At 43.2% G+C, this 26,892-nt stretch overlaps 1 protein-coding gene across 1 annotated transcript in view; it reads right to left on the bottom strand.

Annotated features, from left to right (window-relative positions):
- Positions 1-15,076, bottom strand: part of RIC3 (RIC3 acetylcholine receptor chaperone) — a 145,105-nt gene extending 130,029 nt beyond the window's left edge. The window contains exon 1 of the mRNA XM_069623729.1: positions 14,857-15,076. Coding sequence (XP_069479830.1) covers positions 14,857-14,971 — 115 coding nt within the window. The 5' untranslated portion in view covers positions 14,972-15,076. The remainder of the gene's footprint in view (positions 1-14,856) is intronic.
- Between the last annotated feature and the right edge of the window lie 11,816 nt (positions 15,077-26,892).

Below are 26,892 nucleotides of genomic sequence, written 5' to 3'. Positions count from 1 at the left end.
TGTGTTTTAAATTGTCATGCAAAAAAATATGAATTACTCATTCTCATTTTCACCAGCACCATTGTGATGGTATTTCAGAAGATTCCAGCCTTGGCTCAGTTTAAGAAAGGCCTGAAAACTCTTCATTTCAATAACGGTAAAGAGTAGGGAGGTTTGGGTTGCAATAGCTCCATAGTATATGTTTTCTTTCTGTTAGTTCTGTCGGTGCTCGGAGGCCCTCGGGTGTGTGGCACTATGTAAAAGAATGAATAGCTAGATAGATAGAGGAGTCAAATAAGCATGTAGTATGTTATCTGTAGTTGGTACACTATATCATGTGAAAGATATGCTACATTGCAATGATCTGATGCCTCACGTTGAGGCAGTATCTTCTTGCTTTTCTTGTCTTTTGCTTCCACAGAACCAAATGGTCTGGTGTGGTTTGGAACAATTTGAAGTAGAATTTGTCCTAAAAAACCGCACAGCACTGATAGACTTTAGCTAGGTGAGGCCTGTTATAGTCTTTCCATATCTTCCATATCTTCTGACACTTCTATATTTGTTGGCTGTAACTGATTTAGTAATTTTATAAGATGTGGATGTTTTATATTGTATTACTTTGTCATTTTGTTTTGCATATTTATTTGAAATAAACATATTTGACAACTATTAGCCTTGTGGTACATCAAGCACTGTGCTCAATGTTGAAGGCACTTTCCTTTCTTCCTGGCAGGCCATCGACTGCCATAATTTTGTTTGCCACAGTCACTGTCATGATGGTTTTAGAAAATACCAGGAAGTCATCCAGATAGAATACAATGTATATACTGAGTAGGTCACAAAATAAACTGTTGATGAACACCTCAAAAGTGATACAGCGTATAATCCCGTACAAAAGGCATGGCTATGGCAGTCATTACAAGTTTTCTGGTAGCCTGCCTGAATTACCATCGGAATACCAGCAAACAGACCATCTGTAACCGGCGCCTGATATCCTGGTAATACCAAGATATTACAGGTGCCGGCAACGGCAGTCATTTCCCATTCCGGTGACTTGCCGGTATTTCCGGCACCGGTAATACTGTGCCGGAAATACTCCCTGTTTCTCACCGGTAGGGGCCTGATTTACCTCCAGCTATTAGCTGGAGCTAATGCAGTCAACCCCCACTAGCAAACTCGGAGTAGGCAGGTCCGGAAATGTGCCAGGATACAGAAATACCAGCACTTTTCTCCAGACCGGCATACTCGTAATAAGGGCCAATGTATTCAGATAGCCCCAACTGCATTTCAAAAGATGGGTTTTCATATCTATCTCTCCTTTATGTGAGATTTTGTAGGCACATCTGAAGTCCAATTTGGTTTGGAAATGAGCCTGGGTAAGCTAATCAAATAATGCAGCTATAAGCAGGATTAGATATTTATAGCAGACATTCTGGTTCTTATAGTCTAAACAAAGCCATAATGTACTTCCCTTGTTTATGATGAAAATGGGAGGAGCAGAAATTGCAACAAGGATGGGAGAATGCACCCCTTACATAGGCTATCACTAATGCACTCTGCCAAAACCATTTTGCTCACGTTCGGTAAGGTTATAAAGATGGCCTGAGGATGCTCTGGATCCTGGTAACAACTCATTGGCACAGACGAAGGCCCAAAACAACCGTAACTTCTCAGCTTCTTTAGGATCCTAAAAGTTCAAGCAATAATTGTGCTGAAGGATTGAGCAAATAGGTCCTATTTGGAAAACTGGGGCCTCCAACATGGTGCTGCTTTGTCTGTTGTTGGTATTCCTAGCACATTTAGTGGACCGGTGGCAATGCCAGTGTCCAATCTATGTGAGGTTTATTAACATGGAACCTGTACATTCTTCATATAACTACTGTGATGGGCACACCAGTGACCACAAACAAGACTGTTTCAGCACGATCATGCATTTCACGTGATAGTGGAAATGTGGCATGGGTTAAGAGTCTTGATGATAGCTGTACACCATTTATCACCAATGCCATCTTGGGTTTCATCAAACAGAATTGTGGTAAATGATACAAGGTTTTAAAGTAGTTCTTCATAAAATTGTATTATGGCACATCATCTATAAGGGCCTTTGTAAAAACTGTGGTGGTAGCTGGAAGTGACAGGCTTATGGTTACTAGCGAATGCTCCTTCCCTGTGCTGGTGTCAGTAGGTGGGCTAGAGAGCAGACTGCGCCTCATGCCCACATATTGCTCACCTTTCAAAGATGGGTGATAGCCTTTCCCATTGCATTTACAAAGGTGTACACCGCATGTAGTATGATGGCTCTCCACAGTAGTATCATACTCGCTCCAGTCTTCTCGTCTCCTTTTTGTGAATGGACACGGGCCACAGGCGGCTACGATCTGCATAGATTCTCTGACAACCTCTGCAGCAGCTGTGGAAGCAGAGACTACTCTGGGAGGTTCTGATTCAGGTCACTCACTTCTTAATTTCTGTAGGAGCTGATCAGCCAGAATAGTCTGTCAAATCAGAGATGAAGTCGACATTGTTAGGGCAGCCTGTTAACCTGAAGCACTTCTCGTAGGCCTGGTGTACAAATTGCCATAACTGGAGCATTCCTCCACTTGACTATTTTGAGGTGAGCAAGGCCACTGCTACTGCTCTCTTTTGACCCTTTCTCTCAAACATCCCTTGCAGGAGCTATTTCAAAATTGAATTACCATGCTAGTACCAAGCTTTTTTGGTAGGCAAAGGCGAAGCCCATGCCATAGCATTGCCAGGCAAATTTCCTGACGCATTTCTCAATATATATGACATCTTGTTCCTATCTCTCTCCTACGCCTTTCCTCGGTACATTAATGAAACATGGCGTTAAGTAAAAAAAAAATCTGGACCTAAAGTACGAATGGATGTTGTTGGAGATACGCTGCAGGGGAGCAACACGGACCACATGGGTGCATACAGCAGCAACTGTTAGATGTGCACTCATTGGGCCAGAACGGTGCCTCAGCAGCCAATCTCTGAAATTCCACCTGGAAATGGAGCTAGGAAATTACTCATCCCTGGTAGGGTTGTATGTCTATGTTGTTGGTGCAATGGTGCTGTCTATTTTCCAGCTCTTACCGCATAGGACCCAATGCACTGTTCCTATTGGAAGAAACCGAGTGCTAAGGAACTATGCAACACCAAACGGTAGAGCCGGTAGGATCTTTTCCAGTAAGGATGGCACCCAACCAAAAGCCCATCGAGACCCCTATGTGCCATATGACAAAAACACAACAGAAATAGGACACATGTAAAGGCAATATCTGGAAACGAGGAGTTGTCGGGCGAACAGTTTCACTTAAAGATAACTCTTGGTGAATCTCTAATAAACAATACTGTGCTTCCTTTACATTGACTCTACCTCCGTGTGACGCATGCAATGTGTCTCACAGTGGAACAGGAAGGGCAATTCAGACAATCTGCAGCACAACAGCAAACCTCGCAGATGTGCTAGCAAACATCAAATCCCACTTGTCTACATAGCCAGAGGGTGATACAAAACTATTGGCGGTGCCAAACAAACCCAACATGGTTGTGTTTCAGGTTTATATATAGTGGTGGAATAAACTGTAGAGAGATGTACACAAATTCACGCATCACCGATATACTGTGTTTCTTTGAGTGCTTCAACAAGCGCAGAAGCCACATGGGGAACAGTCACACATGTTGGTAGCTACTGAAGAACGCCAGGAACATCACACATGTGTATATGGACCTGGTTATTCTCAATTGCAAGAACAGCACTTAATGCCATGTCAACCTGGGCCCTCGGACCTTACCTCTCTCTGGCTGATTGCTCAATATCACCGAGCCTCTTTGCCTTTCTCCTCTTGCTCTATCTCCATGGGGCCCTAACCACCCATAACACCATCTTGATTCCCCTCCTGGTAGCCTTTTCTCCCTTCTTGAACAGGATTAGGAATGTGCCCTGTCGTCACCACCTCAGTTTAATGGACATAGTTCCCTGACCTCCACCTTACTCTCTCCCTTTCTGGTCACGGTAAGGCATCTGATGCCCTGGGTTTAGGTGAGGTTAGTGCTCTGCCCTCTAGCCTGTACTTCTCTAGAGGTGGGGGAGCCAGAGCTGATTAGAGCCAAATGCCTGGCTCTGGTTTTGCTTGAGTGCCTTTGTGAAAAAAGAGCCAAACAGGAGTTGAGCCAAGCATCCCTCATCCCTCTGTTACATACGAGTAAATTAAAGTGACGCTTCCACCCAGTGACAGTTAAACGCGTTGCATCTAATCACCTACTTGCACAGTGTCCTATGTTTATCACTTGACAAGTCTTGCACGTTGGTGCTAAGTGGAAGCATCTGTTATCAAAACCTGCAAAAGTGCAAACTGTGCAACAGAATACCTGGCTTCCACACTTGACCAGTTTATTTACTGCTGGGCAGATCATGCTACTTAATGGGTCATATTTCGTTGGGCGGCTCCAATTGGGATCACTTCTTTTAAATCTGCACTAAACAAAAAGCAACACTTAAATATAGGGCCCGATTCTCAACATGGCACAGTGAACGTGCTAAATAGCACGATTCACTGCGCCATTTTGTGACGCCCAGGCACCACTGCTATTCTGAAGTGGGTCTGGGCGTCATCGGAAAGCACGACAGTGCTTTCGTTAATATCCACCTGTTTCCTTTGGAAACAGGCGGATGAAGTTCTCGGCAGCAGTTTCACTAAATAACGAGGAAATCGTTAACGAAACTGCTTCCGACAATCAAAACAAAAGCACGTGCTGCTTGGGGCCCTGCCAGTGGAGTGACGGCTGTGGCAGCCTGCCTGTTTTAGAGCGTACCACCATAACACAGCATCTGAAATAGGTATGTACTCCCAGGCTGCTGCCACATAGCAGTGGCAAACGTTGCCTACCAGCTCTATGTGATTATATTCTGTGAAGTTAGGTCATTGAATTGGGTGTTAACTTGAAGTACACATTTTAAACATTCCTCCAATGGTGCTAACAATGCATGTTTTGTATTTTCCTGTAATGTCAGCATTATTTTTGAAACTTGTAACATCCTACATCTTTTTGGTCACATATAATGTTGGCAAGTATGAATTTCTCACCCACTTCACACACAAAAAGAATTGCTTCTTGAGGCCCTCCTCCGTACAGCACCAATTGTGTGCCGTAGTTCAACGCCAATTTCGAGCGCTTGCAATATTGGAGGAGTGCCACAAGAATAACCATGCAAAGGCATGATTAACGAGAATGCCGGTTGCTAGGTCGGTTTCCAGCCCTTCCTAGCAACCGGCACTCATATTCCTAAAGTGGCGCAATGATTCCGATTTCAGAATATTGTGCCACCTTCAGAATAGGGTGTAATTACCGAAAATGTCATTTGCCCTTTCTACGACATATTCGGCAATTACCAACCAGTTGAGAATCATCGGGCACATAGTGTATTATACTTCAGTGTTTGCACCAAAGGTAATACAAATACTGATAGTCCATAATGTGCACACTACAGTCTAAAATATTCCTTAACTTGTGCATTTCTCTGCCATTTATGAGTCATGTTTCTCTCTCTCTCGCACCTAGAAACACTTGGGTACAGGCGCGTTATAAATGCCATATCATATCATATGTCCTAATGGAAAATGCACGTGTATGATGGGAAGAAGGACTGTTTCTCTCTCCCTGTACCTATGTTGTTTTTATTCATTTGGATTTTCTACTCATCCCGTATGTCCACTGCATCAACTGATCGTGCTGTGGCCACGCCCCCTTTTAAAAAACCACACAAATACCATGGGTCACACGCAAATATGCGCGCGCAAAGTGAGAGTGCACGAGAGTGCTGTTTGCTGGGAAGAAGGACTGTTGCTCTCTCCTTGTAAATACGTTGCTTTCATTCATTTGGATTTTCTACTCATCTCGTATTTCCACTGTATCAACTGATCGTGCTGTGGCTATGCCCCCTTTTTAAAAAAACACAAATACTGTGGGTCACGGGCAAACGTACGCACACAACTCAGAGTGCACGAGAGTGCTGTTTGTTGGAAAGAAGGACTGTTGCTCTCTCCCTGTGTACCTGCGTTGCTTTCATTCATTTGGATGTTCTACTAATCTCGTATTTCCACTGCATCATCTGGTATGTCTCAGCTCTAATTAGAGTGACTTCACTTTCTAAACACTGTTATACCCATTCTAATTGACTTTATTTTGGCATTTATATATAGATCATGCTGTGGCCACGCCCCCTTTTAAAAAACCACAAATACTGTGGGTCGCGCGCAAAACACGCACATGCAGCGTGAGAGTGCACAGGAGTGCTGTTTGCTGGGAAGAAGGACTGTTGCTCTCCCCCAGTGTACCTACGTTGCTTTCATTCATTTGGATTTTCTACTCATCTCGTATTTCCACTGCATCAACTGGTATTGCTCAGCTCTAATTAGAGTGATTTGACTTTCTAAGCACTGTTATGCCCATAGTACGGGAGAGTGCTGTTTGCTGTTTGCTGGACTGCGCGACAGTGAGCATCCCCCGTTCCCACTCACGTTCTGCTCCTTATCCATGCTCGATCGCTTGAGCTTACTTCTCGATGGCCTATCATTTGACCATGGCAATGCCTTAAAATGCAAAATCATTGTTTCAGATGGGGTCGACCTTTAATGATGACTCTCTCAGTACGAGATCTTCATCACTACTGAGACCTTTCCATGTAAAGGTCCAAAAACACTCCAAAACTACCAACATTCACACTGTATGGTGTGCTGCCGGGATGAATGGAAAATTAGGCACCCAGATAACAGCCATTGCTGCGCCTCACGCTCAAAATGCTGTATCTTATGTCGGTCAACAGAAAATCATGAATCCCCCGATACAACATATGCAGAACTCTGCCGTCCCTGTCTTATCAACACAAGATGGGTCTGATGCAGCTCCAGTACCACCCACGAATGAGCATGCAGTTCGAACATATGCTCAAGTTCTAGCATCTGAGCCGGGACACACTGCACTTCATGCCCAGTCACTTCTAGCACAGCTGACACCTCAGATATCTCAGCCTACTGATCGAACACGATCCCCGGCAGAATTGATGTCATCAACGGCTCAAAGCCATGAATATGAACCTGTTCCTCCCTGCATAGCCCCCTCTTCCTTATCCCAATCCCCCGTATTATTATATCAGGATGCACCATCAGCATCACCCTCAGTCTCTGCCACTTCCACGCACTCAAATCGCTCAAATCGTTCTATATTTCTAAACCAATGCCCAGACCCTCTTTTGGGCTATATCCTCAAACACCTGGATCATGGGAGGTGGCGCTCCACGCAATCACCACTGGCCTGCACACTCTTTTACATTCTTTGACATTCTTAAAAAAAAATCACTAGCCATAAATTTCATAGATGCAAAAATCGACTGGCTACGGAGCACAATACATTACCCCTCACACTCCTCCCAGGTGCCCTCGACCACACCTGTTATGGTGGGGGATGAACTGGCAGTCCTGCCTGATGATCACACAGCCCTCATAACAGCCAATGCTGCCTTACTCCATGTTGTACAGGGCCCAAATGACCTATCAGTTGAACTGATACAAACTCAAGACATAGAAGATATGCCTCCAATATGTGACCCATTACCCTGCACTCTCCATGATGTCTTTCAGAACATAATAGCAAAGAAAAGATCAAGTAAGACAGTAAAAAGTAAAGTGAAGTCAGACTCTGGAGTTTCAGAAGAGGTCTCATCTCAACCAATAGGTAAAAGGAAAAAAGGAAAAAATCAGCTAATTGCACGTAAGTCCACATCTTCAAATCTTAAACAATTCCTGAGTAACATCACAAGACCGACCCTAAAAACCAAACTGGCACGAAAATCAAAGAAAGATAAGGGTAGGATGAGCGTTACTACCAATGAACCACCGTCAGAAAAATCCAATACAATTGAAGAAGACTTAGAAGTCTGTCCGGACTCCATCCATGAGGACTCCCAGATGGAAGCCCTCATGAATCTATCAACGTACTCACTGCCGCCAACTCAAGACGAAGCAGACAACTTATCCACTCAAGAATTGGAGAACTTGTCCCTGATCACTCAGGCGTTGAACAAAATGCCAGATAACTTTGATGAACAAACCTTCTGCACACTGAAACAGAAAAGAGGGAAATTGTCTCGGGACAATCTGGCCGCTCCATCAAAAGAAGAACCTAACAAACACTGTACAGCCTCTGGCACAGAACCAAAACAGAAGTAAATGACTTTTACTCCCAATACTCCTAGAGATCAGCACATTTGTGGAGAGACAGCTTCAAATACAATCACTTCTCTTGCAAAAATGACTGTTTAAAAATACAGATGCTAGAAAGACAACGATACGATCCTTATCTGCTGAGAACCATGATACTCAAGGATTTAAAACATATTCCAAGCTTACAGTTGATTCAATCAACAGATATAGAGTATATCAAGAATACAAATAACCAATACATGGATACTATTGAGACTAAAGTCCTATCCTTAATCAAAGAAATAATTCTGAATGCCAAAGATCAGTTAAACAATCATGGTCTAAAAGTCTCAAGCTACCATAACAATTCTGATCCATCCCCAAAGAGGAAGATGGAAGAGTCATTAGAGCCAGCTCATAATGGAGTATCCTCTCACCGGCAGCCTCTAATGGTAAATTGCTTGGGAACCTTAGGGCAACTAAAAAGGAATGTAACCATGAAATCGAGCTCTCCCATTTTGCCTAAATGAAATTGTCATTGGTTGCCGATGTGCATCTACATACGAGGGACACACTGAGGCACTAGAGCCATGTTTCCATTTCGCCTCGCCAGATAAAAGTTGTGGTTTGGAACACTAGATGCTATAAGCACTTAATGGACAGAACCTTTGCATTGGCCAACTATGATCTAATTCTTCTTCAGGAAACATGGATTCTAAATCAGTCCACCTGGCCTGTACACCAACTTTGCTGGATTCCATCAATCAAAGGCAAAGCAGGCATACCATCAACAGGGATGCTAACAGCAGCAAAACATTCCACTCTGGCTTTGCTTGAAACATGGGCTTCCCCAGCTTCTGGGAATTCAACTAACGAAGCTAACTCTGTCCTCTAATGATCAAAGCCCAAGTTCTAATTTAGCTATCTTGAATATATACTGGAACCCTCTGACCTTCACTGACGATGCCTTCTTTGATCTAATATTGAACACGATGGACTTAATTGTGATCAATCCAGCGTTATCGACAACTGTAAATGCAGGAGAACTCAATTTAAAGTGTTAACTACAAAGGATATCTCTCTATCAAATCGATCCAGACTTAGGCTAGAAATCATGTCCACAAGAGGCTTTATCATGTTGAATGGCACGATTAAGGGAGACATTCCGGCAGCCCCAACGTGGCACTGTCATCAAGCCACTTCAATCATAGACTCCAAAGACAGTATTGATCAAATGGAAAACTTCAGAGTAATTCCTTCGATCAAAGGCGATAATAACATTCTGGAAATTACCTGGCACCTCTCCATAGCTATTACAACCAATCATTGCACCCACTCATTACAAGCTTCCTCCAATGGCAACTGTGTTAAAGTTACATCTAGTCTTCTGGACCAACTTCTAGCCTACTATGATGATGAAGCCTCCTGTGACTCATTAATGCATGATTATGATGAAGTATTACATTTCTTTACAGACATAAAATCGCTCCAGGGACGAGTGACACAAGTCAAAAAAATCAAATTGGACCCTAACATTCAAACATTTTAAACCAGAATGAGATCTGAAATTAGAGAGGTATCTAGAAATAAAATCCTAGCACTCCCGCAAATCTGTAAGGGGATTCAAAACAAATAAAAAATAAGATCAAGCAATACAAAATATTAAAGCTACAATCAGATACAGAACATATGCTAACTGAGTTAAAAGGGAAAAATACTGGACAAATATGGAATCTATTAAAGACCGTATATAGTGACATGCCAGGAGCAGGCATGATAAATGTTATCACTGAAGTGGTTTGGTGCAAGCATTTCACAACTTTATTTAAGGCAGAAGAAATCCCTCACTTCGTCTCGATATCTACAAAACACCAAGCACAATTAGAATGTGATCATTTAGATATCATGCTCATTATCGCCAAACTGAGCACCTTGTGAGCCCCAGGTCCTGATGGTCAGTCCAATTTAGCCTTAAAAACATATCCGCAGGCCTGGTCCACATCTGACTAGCAATCTTTAAGAGACTAAAAAGACAAAACCAAATTCCGCTCACGTGGAGAAATTTGATAATCATCCCAATCTTCAAAAAAGGCAATAGAGAAGACCCGGAGAATTATAGGCCTATAGCCTTACTAGATGCTCCGGGCAAAAGTTCTGCATGGCTCATTCCTCGAGACTTCCACCTATGGTTAAAGACAGATCTTCAAACCGATAAGTTCCAATCAGGATTTGTGACTGGTCTCGGGACATCAGTTAACTTACTAATGCTAGCAACTATAAAAGACCAAATTATTGAATCCAACCAGGCGACCTACTTCGCCTTCAAAGATTTCGAAAAGGAATTTGATTCTATCCCTCCCAACCTTCTGTGGAGTAAACTCTGTCAGGCAGGCTACCCGAGTTACCTGCTCAATCTAATTCAACAATTTTATATGCATACTACCATTCATGTAAAATTAAATAAAGATGGCTTACTTATGAAAAAGATCTTAACAACCAGACGACTCAAACAAGGATGAATCGTTGCATCCACTTTATTAAATGTTTACATAAAGGACATCAACAATGCATTCAATCCTGTCAGATCATTTCCACTGTGGCTACTATACGCCAATGATTTGGTGCTGATTGACCTCACTCCTATCAGGCTACAACATAAGCTAGCGGCTCTGCAAATATATGCTGACCAAAACCTCTTAAAAATGAACATCAAAAAAACAACAAGCCACAATATAGGTGGTCATTGGGAGGAATGTTCCTTATAAACCTAAATGAGTATAGATACTTAGGTCAGAATGTGAACAACGACCTAAGAGATCGACCATATAAAAATGAACTCAAACTGAAAATGCAAAATCTAGCATCACTTACTAAATGTATTCAGTCTAAATACGGGATATTCTCTTGTAAGCCAATAATCATGTTTTATGAGGAAAAAAGTAGCTCCGACAGTCACCTTTGGGGCACACACAAAATCAGTCATGCATCGGCCTAACTGGAACACCCTCGAGGGTAAATATTGAAAAACATTATTGGAACTCCCTAAAGGATTCCCAATACAAATTATAAGATTCGAACTGGGTATTCTACCCCTTGAATTCATGGTTGAATGGCAATGTTTGATGCTATTCAGAAAATGCTTAATAGCACCGTTAGGCGACTCATCCCTACTTCCAATTCTTACCAAAGCCTTTACACATTAAGTAAATTCTCCACTGGCGAATGGAAGCAATACTGTGAGAACTTGTTGAAGAAAGCCAACATTGACTTATCATCATTACTCGAAAGGCCTAAATCTGCCCAAAAAAAAATCAAAGATAACAAATGGATAGGGGTCTGGGAGTCCTGCTTACCCTACAAAGCCTTCAAGCTGGCATGTTTATCATGAAACCTCGTGGCCAAATCCCTGCTTATGTATCAAAATTCCCAGATAGCAAGTATAGAGAGAATTAGAAGAGGTTGCGTTTTAACCTGTGGCCAACCAGGGAGCTCTTAATGTCGAGAAACATGATCCCGCTCACAGAAGCCAGATGCAGATTCTGTAAGATTTCCACAAGCAAGGAGTCACTAGGGCACCTGCTAGTAAACTGCCATGGCCTGAAAAATCAAAGAAAAGAAAGTTTGTTCAAACACCTAGGGCACTTCAAATCGCGTGTTAGCAGAGAAATGTGGAATATGAGATTCAACTCAAGCTGTCTCTTTAAATCTAGCAACCCTTCAATTCTTACCAGCTCCAAAACTTGACTCTAAATAATGATTAATAGTTGAGCGCTGTTCCGCATAGTCATATACTTATCCAACCTAGTGGTTATCCTTTCTTCTGTATCACGCCAGGAGGCTGAAATATGTAAGGCTAAAATATGTAAGATAGCCAGGGTCATTATAAGGTGGCCAGTCCGGTAACAACAATACCGGTAAACTTGGCGGTACTGTTGTTACCAAACCGGCAAACTACGAGCTCTGCTCGCAGGTGGCTTTTCGCCCACCAGGTCAGACCAGGCGAGCGGACCGGCACCTGCGAGCAGACCATTTTGGATGCACCGGCACCATTCACGAATGCTGCCGGTGCATCCAACCTCCCCATTCCCATTGAGCCTCATGAGGGTCAAATGGGAATGGGCAATAATTATTACCGCACCCGGCAATGGGCAATTACCGGGTCCGGCGGGGCCACAATGCCCCGGTAATTTCCCATTGCCGGGTGCCGGTAAATTTATGAATCCGGCGGCAGCCATGCCGGTATTTACCAGCATGGCTACCGCCAGAGTCGGAATGAGGCCCAATAAGATGGTTTAAGACATGAGAAACTGAAACACTTAGTTCTGGTTTTATGAGACATAAGAAATTGAAGCTGCACATTTTAATGATACATGTTCTTTTAAGAAAACTTGTGTAAGGTTATATTTTAACCAAATATACAATCATAAAAATAAATAAATAAAAATGTAAATAGATGATGCATTTCACTTTTTGGTGGATAAAAGTTTGCCTGGGGAATAAGGAGCCTGCCAAGGCAATGGCCCTCATTACGAGTTTGCCAGTCTGGAAACAACGGTGTCGGTAAGCTTACCAGCACCGGGGTTTCCGGACCGGCAAATTACGAGCCTGTGGGCGGCTTGCCTCCCCGGCCACCAGGTCAGACCTGGCGGGCGGAACGGCACCCGCCCGCAGACTTTCCCTGAAGCACTGGCACTGTCATTGACGGTGACGGTGTTACTGTGGTCCCCATTCCCATAGAATCCTATGGGACTCTATGGGAATAGGGAACAACACAGTTACCGGTGCCTGACTTATCGGCAGCCGGGGTCGTAATACCCCAGTGTTACCGGCAAGCCAGGCGCCGGTAACTGTTCATGGGTCCGGTGGCAGCCTGCCGGATTTACCAGCATGGCTACCGCCAGACTCGTAATGAGGGCTAATGTCTTTTAATTTACCGCTGAGTTATGGGCAGTTGCCATTGGGTCTCCACATACTGCCCAGTTTGTGAATGAGGCAGTGGGAAATCAACTGGTCTTGGGAAAGTAGAATGCTTGCCTAGACATGAGGATTCCATCTGCCACCCAGCACTTTAGTTTGTGTCCTCAATCTCCCATCATCCAAGACATGTGGGTGTTGCCTGTTGTGCCGTCTGGCAAGTGCCTGCTGAAAGATTGTGCTTAGTTTCCATATGGTTTAGCACTAGAAGATGGGAACAATAACAAGCTCCAAGTTTGTGTGAAAACATGAGTACAAGTAGTTAACCTTTTCATGCAGTTTTGTTGCTGTGTGTCTAAGTCTTGAAAGTATACTTGCAAAACAAAAACACAGAGTGTTGTTGGTGTCCAGTCATTTTTTCGAAAAACTTAGTTTCTACATACAAAAGTTCTGAATACAAAGTTTTGAATGAAAAATTTTCGAATGCATTTTTTTCATGTTTTAGGTTTTATTTTAGTTTCGTATAAAAAAAAGTTTGTTTTAAAAAGAAAAAGGGGAGATGGGGGAACACCCCCATTAAAAAAAAATGCATTTGAAACTTATTTTTTTCGGTGCTTTTGTGTCGGAACTTTTGTATGTAGGAACATTGACTGTCGAAACTATCACTATCACTATTGTTTATGCCAACATTACTCTCCATTATTTTGCATGTGGAGTTCCATTCATGATTGTGACAACAAAGCTACCATCTCTCATGCTGCATAACCACGTTATATATAGGCGTCAGTTTGGTTTATATTGTGATTTCTGTACTTTTAAGTCATCTTTATGACAAAAAGGATTATTTAAGCTGCTTAAAACGGTACATTAACACACATGTATCATAACTAGAGATTGGAAGATATGTGATCAAGAATCTAAAATGAAGACTGGGATCAAATTCCATTTTACAGAAAGTGTGTGATCCTGGACAAATCATTTAATTTAACGGTGCCTTTTCTTCCAAAACTGGAATAGCAGGTATAGGTTTCCTGTTATGGGGGCAGGGAGGCAGGACATCAGATATGGGTTTGTGTTGTGTGGGTAGCCGGGAGGTGGATGCCAGGTATTGGGTTTTTGTTTTACTGGTTGAAAAGACAGGATGACAGATTTGGGTTTTGTATGTGAGAGTGGGGCGGCAGATGGCAAGTAAAGCATCATTTGCCGACTCGCCTCGCATTTAGCTTTTAGAGCCAAGCCAGGCCCCACGGTTCACCTCTGATCCAGCTCTACCTTATGATCCTTTGGCTCTCCTGCCTCTATCCCTCTAAGTCAGGATTAGATGTAAAAGTCCCTTGGCCTCTGCCCCGGCTCGCTCATCTATAGCAGGAAGGTGGCTTCCAGTTGTTAGAATGACTCTCACTTGTCCCCGTGCCCACCCAGAGCTTTGTATTGCAATGAAGAGCATTACAAAAGACCGTAACAAATAAATAAATACACTTTCAGGAAGAAGAGAACAACTATTGAAATGGTAGTCTTTAATACAGAAAGTGTGCTCACGTGCAAGCTTCCAGGTCGCCTATTCTTGAAAGGTTCCCAGTACTGACCAGCTGCAGCCTTCGTAATGTATGCCTAGCCCATAGTCAATAGCGTTCTCATAAATTATGCAACACTGAGTCACTGATGGATAAGCAAAATAGGCAAAGTAAAAGCCGATTGATTGTACAGGTCAGTGCCACACAGCGTGGTATACATTTAATGCATGCAGTCATCTTACCGTCCAGCTGCCCTGATTGCTTTCCTCTAGACAAAAAGGTTTTGGGGAGTAGCAGTGAAACGCACAGAACAAGGCCAGAAACCAAGGCCACTTTCTGGAAGGTCGATAAGGCCATTTTTGCCCCGAAGAGGAGGATTGCCGAGGTGCAGACGTGCGGACAATAAGACAGCTTCCAGCTCCCGTCCTCCTAGCAGCTACAATAGCAGAACGACGGAGCCAATAGTTGATTGGGAGGCAGACAGAAGACCGTTCCCATGAAGACGCGTCAGTGTAAGCGCGGTTGCCATTGGCCAGTTTTGAAGACTCCCATTGGCTGCTTATTTCTGCCTGACAGGCTGCTTTTTCTGTAAATGCAAAGAGATGTAACAGAACGAAGGACGGATGAAGTTAAACAGTTCCGCTTGGTATTCAAATTGGTGCCTCAAATTAGCGCAACGAGCGCTACAATTTAGGGCATTTCGAGATGCGTTTGCTATTGTAAACATATTATTGGTGCTGAGTTGTCAGAATGTTTCTGCAATACATTTGGATGACGCACTTAGGGGCACACTAGGAAGCGTTTTATCTTTTTAAAATAGTCTAACATATGCTTATGATAACTAGGCAATACGGTCGGACCTATATGATTGATGCACGTGCTCCTAAGGAGTTTTGCCATTCACTGTGTTTAAAAAAAAATGTCAGTGATAAAGAAAGATAACTGTTTTAGTCAAAATGATATATGGCTTGCGTTATGTATATTATTTTGTGAAAACCTGGATGAGAAGATTTACAGTGCGTCATACCTCCCAAAGGGTCCACGTAAATCAATGTAATATCAAGGTATGATCGATCTGCCACAAGCACACGAGGTATAACTCTCATCGTCTGGAGAATGAACATACAATGCAGCCGCTATTGTAATGTTGCGTTGTGTATCTTCATCCAGGATATACCAGGGTCATATCGGCCCTCCTCCTCGCCACATGTGTTCGGGCCGCGTTATACCATGCGCTGCTGACATTTGTTTCATCTCTTGGATAAGGCCAAGAGGGGTGTGTGACACAAGTGACGTTCTGCGATCTCAGCCTGTGCACTCAGGTGAACTCTATCTTTTGAATAAAAAACACACATTTCGACAGTGAGAGAGCTTTGCATTTCAAAAGATCATAAGGAGCAAGCAGAACATGAAATATAACACGTTTCCTTGAGTACCATTTGGGCACCAAGAGTGGGGCAGGCCAGACCTCAACAGCTTTGGCTGTACCACTAGTGTTGAGAGATCAGGTATCACCAGTTCAAAAAGCAAATTTGTTTAATATTTGCAGAACATACTGTCCAAACTAGGGATCTTAAACAAATATGACAATTTATTCGGCTCACTGCTGCTAAAAATCCAGAATAAACAAGCATTGGCAATGCAAACTATTACTATATTATATCTTTTTATACATGTATTTTTGTAAACGTTTTCATGAAACAATAAACAAATAAAAAACACTGTTTGGGCTTTAATGTAGACATTGGAAAGGCACTTATCAGGCACTGCTGCAGTGGTATTAACCATTGATGGTAGCAGGTGTAAAATGGTGTGAGTACCTGGACATCTAATAGCAGTGCCTGGCAAATGCCTAATACTTATACACAAGCCACGATTGTTGGCTTTGCCAATGCTTGTGTTTAACAGGATTCCAGTGAAGAACACACACAGTGCTCATACATCGAGTGGCTGAAGGCAGACCTGGTTAAGACATTTTTATTACACAAGTAGTGTGTTTACAGCTCCAATTAAGTCATTAACTCTCAGAAGACTGTTGAAAAAACACTGGCAGGCAATTTGAATGCAAAGTTTGAAGGTAAGGCTTGTTTAAAGTGAGCTAAAGGAGTTCCCATGAGGTGGTGTTTTGGGTGGTGAGGAGCAGGAACTGGTTGGGAATGGTCATCCAGATTAGCATGGTCATTGGTAGTCAATGGGTGGGCAAATAACCAAAGAACACTTATAAGCTTTGCATCCCTCCTCATATGCCATTTATCCATATCTACATTTTAATGCAATCGTTTTGGCTTATAGGCGGCACTTAATAGCCCACATTCAAAATGAAGGAAGAGAAGTAAAAATAGACACAACCATGTGCAATTTAAGACACTTTATTTCAATGTTGTAAGGATAGTCATTGGGAAAGTGTGATAATGTAATTATCTGTGGTTCATGTAAATCTTTGGCAAACAGTAAAATAGTAGAACATCTTCAATGTCACTGTCACTGGGATTGTTTTAAGTGAGGGCATCTCAATGTTGACTGAGCTGCAAAGAGCTTTTGATGGTTTGGGAAAGCCCTGGATGAGAAGATGTGCATCCAGACACTGCATCTCACTGAGCTTGTTAAATTGCCCTGATGGACTCCCTGGAAGTGCAAATACCCCAAAATGGTTTTCTGCTAAAGATAAAATCTGCTTATTCCTTGATAAAAGTAGTTTGAGGAAGTCCCAGACTTAAGGCCACCCACTCAATGATGCACACCCCTGCCACACCCAGCCACGTGTTTGACAACCCCGATACACCATTGAACTGTATTGTGCCCTAGTAATCCTGAAGTTGTTGAATCAAAATTAGAGTAAGGGGTGCTTGGTCTTGGACCCACCATGGGCATCCACAAGCCACATAGTTATGTTATGTTACTTTGCATTTATATAGCGCCTTATGGACCACTGATATGATCTCAAGGCGCTAGTAGGTTGAGCGCCCTCGGGAACCGTAGTTCAAGTCAGTAGAGAGAGAGAGAGTCATAAGGTGCGTGTGAGCACCGGATATGTGTGCAGCAGGTATAGCACTCGTATGATAGCTGCTTCTTAGTGGTAGGTGTGGTGGTTGGGAGATCAGGAGTATGGGCCTCATTAGGACCCTGGCGCCAAGTGTTTAACGGCACCGTAAAAGGCTGAGGCGCCGTTAAACACTTAGCGCCTTACTACAAGGTCCCTTTGCGGGACCCGACCTGAACGGCTGGTCTAGACCAGCCGTTAAAGTAGGGACCCGTAAAGGGACCTTGGTGCTGAGTACGGTACTGCAATTTGTGTTACCGTACTTAGCGCCTTCCCCAGTCCCATTGAGCCCTATGGGACGAAAATGGGAATGGGGAAGGGCCATGGTTCAATGGGGAAATTACCGCCCCGCCAACCTTGGAATGGGGTGGTAATTCCCCATTGAATCATGGCGGACCCGTTACAACACCGGCACCAACCATGGTGCTAATAGCACCATGGTTTAGCGCCGGTGTTGTAATGAGGGCCTATGTGTTCGTTCTGGCAGGGTGATACCAGACTGATTCTGGCTGCGTTAGGCCTGAGGAGAAGGTCTAGGCTGGCAGGAGTGCAGCCAGCTGTGTTTAGTTAGGATGATGCAGAGTATACGGCAGGTGTTGGCATGCAAACAGCTATAATGAATGTGTCACAGTATCGCTGTGTTCTTGTTGAGTGGTGGTGTATAGAAGAGGCTAAGCATGGTGATGTGATATGGTGGTTTTCAGTAGGTGTTAGAGATCGAGTGCAAATCTGAACCATTTATTCTATCTGTTTTATTCACTCAGTCTGTTCAGGCGGCTTCGGCTGTTCACTCCATCCTGTGGGATGTATTGACCCACTCCGCTATGCTATGCGGCATCACCCTGCCAATTGTGGGGAAAGAAACAGCAACAATGGCAGCAAAACACTTGTGCGTGCCAAAAACCTACAAAAACTGTGTGTTTCAGCACACAAAAAGAGGGATGCACAACCTGCCACCCATGGTGCATGTGTGGGGGAATAGAGCACTCCCTGCAGAAAAGGTGCCAGTGGGCTCCATGACCAGCAAACAGAGTGCAGAGGGAAAAGCAGCACTTTGCAAGTGAAACCAAAATGTGCCTACAATTGTCATGTGTTTTGTTGCCAAAAACTCCAAAATGCCTATAACACAACACTTTTCAACATTCACAATCTTGCCTGGTGCTAAAATCCAAATGAAACATTGTGAACATACAAAGTCTGGAAACTGAAAGCCTCTATGCCAAAATCTGGGTGCAGTACCCGGAGCGACCTGAATGACAGCTGTCAGACGAGTACCAAGGCAGCTTTAAAACGCCTAAAACTCAAAAGTCTGCTGAATTAGCAAACATAAACAGGATTGTTGCCAAAAAGGAATACAGATTTTAGTTGTGTTTTTGATTCCACAGATTTTAAGGCCAAGAAAGAAATGTATTTGTATGTGATGCAACAAATGTGGGTTTTGTTAAGTTTAAGAAGTAATTAGCTTAGCTGAAGTTGAAGAAAGCAGGTTTCTTTCCCAGAAGGAGGGCTTTCCCCTCAGCAGAAACTCACAGGGAGGTGTTAATTGCAGGGTTGGGACAGAATCCTCTCTACAGAGAGAAAAGGAACAATGACAAGCTGCAGCACAGGAAACTAGAAGTGTAAAGAGGGTCGTAAATCGCCTCTGGAAGGAACAAACAATGAGGAGCATGAACAAAGAACACTTTTTAAAAAACGTATAACTTGCTATTCAAAATGGTGAAAAATATAAAAATGACAGAGTTGTTCATTTAATTTCTGGCTGCATATGTGAAGAGGCGGCAGAACTGCGTGACATGTTCTGGGCAGGAATGGCAAGATATGTGATTTTATGCAAAATGTATTACTGTTAGAATTGTGAAAATCTACACGCATATCCCTATGTTAAACACGCACACTTGTGGAAATTTGCAGAAAAATTGAAAGTATGTTCATAGTGAAAAGGGCAAAATTCTGTAGAAAGCAGAGACAAGATTCCACAGCTACGGGGTTTTGAGGAATAGCTGCTATGTAAACTATGCAATCTATGTTTGTGATTTTTATAGAGGTTGCACATGTGTAAATATGTATTTTGCCAAATTTAGATTTTGTGTTCCAGTGGTTAAGGGTGGATTCTCAGCTTCATAAAATTATACCATTAAGATGACACTCTGTTTCTCTCCTCCTATCAAGGCAGAGAGTAGACTCTGACCCAATCACCTTTCACAGGGACAGGCTTAGCTAAGCCAGCCCATACACCCCTTTGTGATGTCATTTTTAAGGCATAAATAGAGACAGCTGAGAGCACATAGGGACTCACTGATCCTGCCACCTTCCTTATTCCAGCAAAGCACTCTGATCCAGCTTCCTACGTCCAGCTTTAAATATTCTTCCAGATCCTGATGCCAAATCTCTCGCCAGCAAAAGAGACTATTGATTTCCAGCAAGGCCCCAATCCTCAACTTTATTCTCTCCACTCAGTAAAGTGCTGGTGTGAGAAGGCCATTTTGAACCAGTATCCAGGAATTCTCTGGCTTGCCACCACTAGGCTTGCCTGAGGAACTCGCCATCCAGCTGATCCAAATACCCACAGTCTTGGAGAGCAGATCCTGTGCCAATCCAGCGACCGGCCTAGAGGATCCAGTCCCGTGCCTGATGTGCTGTTTTTCCTAGACCAGACCCAATCCTGACCAGAGCTGATGGTCCCATTTAAAAACATATCCAGGGAGTATAAATAGGAAGAATTGTGTCACATAGCTTATGTACTTTGCATAGTCTTGTCCCTAGCGTATGCCCATCCTATCTTTCATCTAGAACCAGTATTGTTAGAGCTATCTTTGCGCGGACCCTTCTCTCATATGTATTCCTAAACCCTAACTTCCTATTGATTGATTAAGAAATGAATTCCCAAACCAAACAGAAAGCAGAGTATCACACCTGAACTGTTATGAGCGGCCGTGAATGACCTTCCTGTGTTGCATTCTACCTTTTGGTAATCTTTAATATAGCATAAGAAAACCTATCTGTCAATTCAAAGTGCATTCCTGTTTTCCATTCTCGCGCCTATCTCACAAAAATGACCTTCACTAAAACCCCTGTAATTCCCTCAGTTTTTGTGATAGAAACGGAATTTCAACTCCTTCTTGTAGCCAACATCCATAGCTATCCATAGAACCCAAGGTGATTCTTTTGTTATCGCGCAATGAAAAGTTTGCCGCGATTTTAAAAAATCTGAAAGTTTTACATGTGTAAAATAGCTCTAAACTGTTTCCAACTTGGATTTTAAAATTTCAAATGTTTTCTTTGGACTAAATCATTGTTTGTGTTTGTGTGCACTAGTCAAAGTGGCTCCCATAAGAATTTTAGAGCAATTTAAGTGTTTTTAACCACATTTGGTGTTTTTGCCCAGTCAATTCTAAGGACAATTTTAAAAGCCATTCTGTCAGCTGGACAGTCAATTCCGTTTTTCTCTTCTGTTTGCTGGGGGAAAGTGGGACTAATATTCTGTTTGATTTGTGCCATTCCAGAATACCTGCTCTCTCATCCCATCTCTTTACATTGCCTATTTGGGGGTTCAGTAGTGTTGCAGGGGGAACCTCTAACCAGAGTGCTATCTGATCTGAACCAACACAAAAGTATTATTTTCTGTGCTGCATTTGTTTTTGCTCATTACTTACTACTGGTGTATTAAACATAATATTCAGTGTTCTGGCACCACATTGGTGATTGTTGGTTATCTATTAAAACATATTGTGATTACATTTTCCATACATAAATAAATATTTACCTTTGCAAACCAGCCAGATTCCTGGTTCAGTGTGACTGGGGTGGTTCCAGGAGAAGGGTGTGATATGAGTGGCATATTGTTCAGAATATTGAACTTTTAGACAAAAATAAATAAGGATTTCAGTTGTGCACTACATGCTGAGCTTTGACTTGGGTGTGTGCCGGATTGAAATCACTTACAATCCTTTGAGTCTACGCCATCTGTAGTGACTACTCTATGCATACCGTGCACACCAACCGTTCCATGTACTTCAACCATTCCATGCACTCCAACCGTTCCTTGTACTACCACCTTTCTATGCACTCCAACCGTTCCATGCACTCCAACCGTTCCATTCACTCCAACCGTTCCATGCACCCCAACCGTTCAATGCACACCAACCATTCCATGCACTCCAACCATCCCACCGTTCTATGCACTCCAACCGTTCCATGCACTCCATCCGTTCCATTCACTCCAACCGTTCCATGCACCCCAACCGTTCAATGCACACCAACCATTCCATGCACTCCAACCATTCCACCGTTCCATGCACTCCAACCATTCCATGCACTCCAACCGTTCAATGCACTCCAGCCGTTCCATGCACTCCAACCGTTCCATGCACTCCAACCGTTCAATGCACTCCAGCCGTTCCATGCACTCCAGCCGTTCCAACCGTTCCATGCACTCCAGCCATTCCATGCACTCCAGCCATCTTTTCAATCGGTTCACTCATTGACAGATACATTATGTAATTATAACTGCGAAAGAAGCAAATTAATCTTACCTGCAGCACTGATGCAGACTCTTCTCCACTGTGCCATTGACCCCAGAAAGCCCTCCAACTCCCATGCAGTGTGAAAAGGAACTAGGAAGCAAGGATCATTTCCTAGTTCCCGCACAAGTGCTCAGGAGCCAGAGTGCTCCATTGATAGCGGCGAATCTGATTGAATGTGCAGGGAGGTGCAGGAGCACCCCCATGCACATCCAAACATATAGTTCCCCAGCCTGCAATCCCAATGGACTATGCAAAGCATGGAAAGAAAAACGACCCTGGTCTTGCATAGTCAATTGGATGTTCATGCCGCTTCACACCCCAGCTCAGAGCACTGAATAATACTAACAGGAAACTGGAACAGGACTGGTGTAAAAACTAAGATCAACATAAAAATAAAATCACATACCGAAGACAGATACAACTTTTCAAAGCCAAAATACTCAACCAAAATAAATATGAAAACACATGTTTCACAAATGCAAGCAACACCTAAAAAGAGGTGTCCAACATTACCAACGAGCTAAGAAACCCAACTGCCTGCAATAAAACACCAACAACCCCACAAAAACCATGCAATAAACTTGCAGAACACTTCAAAAACAAAATCAGTAACATCTAGCAAGTCATCAAGCGCATGCCCAAAAACACAAACAACTCCCCTAATCAACCACTGGTGGCACCAACTACCAGACTAAACATCTACTCACCAATTTTGACAAATAGATTCACCTGCCTAGTGAACAAAAGAAAGAGAGCTGGCTCCCCAGCTGATCCTTACCCAACAGACATGCACAAGACTATCCTCACCCAAATACAGCTGTAGAATACTTCTGCAACCTCCTCAACCACTCACTAGCAACATGAAATGTACCACAACGCTCCAAATTGACATACATTAATCTGCTCCTTAAAGACCCATTGGGGAACACAGAAGATTGAACAAACTACCAGACAACTTCAAACAACCCGTACCGACAAAACTCCTAGAAAGCTATATTTACTAACAAGTCAGTTTCAGACCCATGAGAGGAACAGAAACAGGATTACTATCTATATGGGATGATCTAAAAACAAATGCAGACTTCAACATTATATAGACACTAATACTGCTAGACCTATCAGAAGCCTTCGACACAGTCCATCATTAAACATTCATCAAAAGAATTGAAGAAATAGGAATCGGCAACACAGCGTTTCTATGGTTAAAATCCTTCCTAGCAGAAAGTACAGCAACAATGTGGCTATGCCCCTTCAAATCGCACAAAAACCTGCAGAGTTCCACTCTCACCACTGCTCTTCAACATCTGCATGACCTCTCTCAGCAACCTCATCAAGAGACATGCTACAACTACGCAAATGACACACAAATTATCAACAAAATCAACACTAGTGAAGAATAAGATCCAACCCTTACCAACTGCCTCACAGAAATAAACCATTGGATGTGTACTAACAGCCTTAAATCCAACCCAAACAAAACAGGAATCATGATCACGTCCAAAGACCTGTCGAATCAACACCACATTCCATGTCCAAACTGAAATGTTAAATGGACTGGAAACTTCCAACGTGGTTAAAAACCTCTGAATATTAATAGACAGTGGGCCTCATTACGAGCTTGAAAGTCCGGATACAATGGTACCGGTAAACTTGCCGGTACCGTTGTATCCAGACCGGCAAACTCTGAGTTGTGCTTGCGGGTGCCTTTCATTCCACCAGGTCTGACCTGGCAAACTCTGAGTTGTGCTTGCGGGTGCCTTTCGTTCCACCAGGTCTGACCTGGCGGAATGAAATGTACCCGCGAGCACAGCATTTCGGATGCACAGGCACCGTTGATAACAGTGAATGTGCATCTGGCTTCCCCATTTCCATTGAGCCCTATGTGGCTCAAATGGGAATGGGGAAGAATTATTTACGGTGCCCAGGAATGGGCAAATAGCAGGTCCAGCAAGGCCGTAATGACCCGGTAATTGACCATTCCTGAGCGCCAGAAAAAATGAAAACTGGCGGCAGCCGTGCCTGTATTACAGGCACAGCTACCACGAGCCTCGTAATGAGAACCAGTGACCTAACGCTTGAACGCAGTAGTAAAGAGGTGCAAATTCCATCTATAGACAATCAAGCGGATATTACATTTCCACATAGTGCACTTGCCGTCATCTCCCACATCATGTCAAGAACAGACTACGACAACAGCATCTACCTCAGAATGTCAAACAACCTTACACAAAAACTACAGCGAATACAGAACATAGCAGCAAAACTATCCCTTCGACTCACTAAAAGAGAACATGTCAAACCAGCACTTAGAACGCTACATTGGCTACGAGTCAAAAAGAGAGATTCCTTCGAAACACTCTGCATAACCCACAGATTAATCCACAGCCAAGGAAATGAAATGCATACAGGGAAAAATCTCCATCTAAAACCAAACCGAACACTAAGGTCCAACAATGGCATTTGCCTCGAACCAAAACAATACTCAAAGCAGAAATATGGTGGATCAGCATTCTCCTGCATCTTGGAAAAACTCTGGAACTCACCCCTGAAGGAAATATGAACAACAGAAGACCACTGAAAATTGCTCAAAACATTAGCCTTTTACTCACCGAGCTAAACAGGAAACACTGTTGAATGGAAATAGCCAACACAACTGAAACCTAATAAACCAAAACCTAGGATACCCAAAATAAATAAAGCTATTAACACAAACCACCATAGAAGAATATGAACCCTGCTAGACCAACATAACCATCACATGGAAGGGCGCAGAATATGACCATCACCAAGTAAACCTACTAAAAACCTTACAATATCCTGCATACTCACCCTCAAACACCAAACAAAACACACGCGTACCTCTACAGCAGCAGAAACATAAAACCACCACAAACTGCACACACTCAGAAACACTCAACTAACCCAACACATTACAGAAAACTAAACAAACGACACAGAAATCATCCCACACACACTCCTACACCAAGTACCACCTAACCCTTACCAACTAACAAACCCAGAACAGAGTGACTGGTTTTTCCAACTGAAGCTTTGAACAGCACGTCAAAGCTCTCTACCGCTGTGCCTTTCTATCCCACTAACTAAGCCTTCCTTCCTTTTCAGATCCGCCAGAACACTTGGAGACCATGAAAATGGCAGTGGTGCACAGTATAAATCACAATAACATAACATATCAAAAACTGTCAGAGGGAAACCAGATTTTTTTTGACAGTGTAAGTCCTTCCAGGAATGTTCCTAAAGCTGCATAATGTCCCCAATGGGCAAGAGGGATTGGACCCATTAGAATCCTCGCCCATTATGGGGGAGCACTCAGTGATTACAGAGGGCTGGCTTATCGGCTTCTCCATAATGGTCGAGGATTCTGATGAGCCCGATCCCCGTTGCCCGTCATGGATGAGCCACCACTGTGTGAAAGTGAGATGAGAAAGTGGGGAGGAGGAAGAGCCAGTAAACAAAGAGGTGGAGGAGAGAGCACGGAGAGAGCATATTGGAAGAAGAGAAGAGTGAAAGAGTCTGACAGAGAGAGAGAGAGAGACGTTTGAGAGTAAGCGGGGAGAAGGTGAAAGAGTAAAAGAAGAAGGTGAAGGGTAGGTAGCAGTTAAGAAATAAGTAAGGGAAGTGTAATAAGAAGTAGCCAGTGAACTTCCCAAAACCCAAGGAGCATTCAGAAGCTGTCTAGCATTATGGAGGAGTCATGTTCTGAACATAACATTGCATAGGTAAAGAAAACCTTAAGAACAACCTAAGGAATGCTGTGAAATGGGGAGAACCAGGAGTACCAGATGGTCACTTGATATAAGAGTCCAAGGACGTCAATGCCAGATACTGACAATACATACAAGTAGCCAAAAAGACCCGATGACAAGCTGAAAATTATGTGTGTGGCTCGATAAATACCAAAGACTGTGAGTGACTGTTCTCCACGTAATAGGTGGAAATAGACCTGGAGGGTGAGAGGTTGGATATGTTTAAAGGTACAGGTCAAAGGAGGTTCCAGTTGGCCCAAACATCAAGTTCCTGAACTAGATCTTTCTAATCGTGAAACAAACACATGTTTTTGGAAAACTTTCATAACTTCTCAAGTCTTCTGCTGATCCGTGGCTCAGACAGTAGCCACACTTAGAAACCAGTACATCTGTTCTAGGAAAACAGACGGCATGGACCAGTATCTCTTCAGAATCCAGATTTCTCTTGGCACTCAAAAGCATCATGGCTTTGCCTAGGTATCTTGCACTGTCTCTGTCTCTAGCACCTCCAACATGTCAGGCAAGCACTTCAGACATTTACACAGCTATTACCACAGCTGCCAAGACACAAATCAGGCAGAGTGGTCACTCTAATTATCAATAGTTATTTCTAAACAGAATGTAACTACATTTGTCCAGGTGTTGGGTCTCTTAATGTTTTTGGGACTCATTACGAGTTGGGGGTTATTGCGGTGGTACATCTGGTGCAGTACCACCCAACAGAATTACCATTACTGCCACTTGGTCCGGCTGAATTACTGCTGGATTACAAGTGGCGGTATCAGAGATAATCCCCATTTTTTGAGTGTCCATTGGACTCTATGGGGCATTTTTGGCAGAATTACCACTGGCAGAATTACCACGGTGGTAATTCTGCTGAATTTGCCAATTTTGCCCGGAAAGTAGCAGGATTTACCTCCTGCATGATGCAGGAGGTAAATCCCTAAC

Source organism: Ambystoma mexicanum, chromosome 11 (genome assembly GCF_040938575.1).
Source record: "Ambystoma mexicanum isolate Mex_15411 chromosome 11, UKY_AmexF1_1, whole genome shotgun sequence".
Lineage (NCBI taxonomy): Eukaryota > Metazoa > Chordata > Amphibia > Caudata > Ambystomatidae > Ambystoma > Ambystoma mexicanum.
The sequence above is the reverse complement of the archived record's forward strand: the minus strand, read 5'-3'. Positions and strand labels throughout refer to the sequence as shown.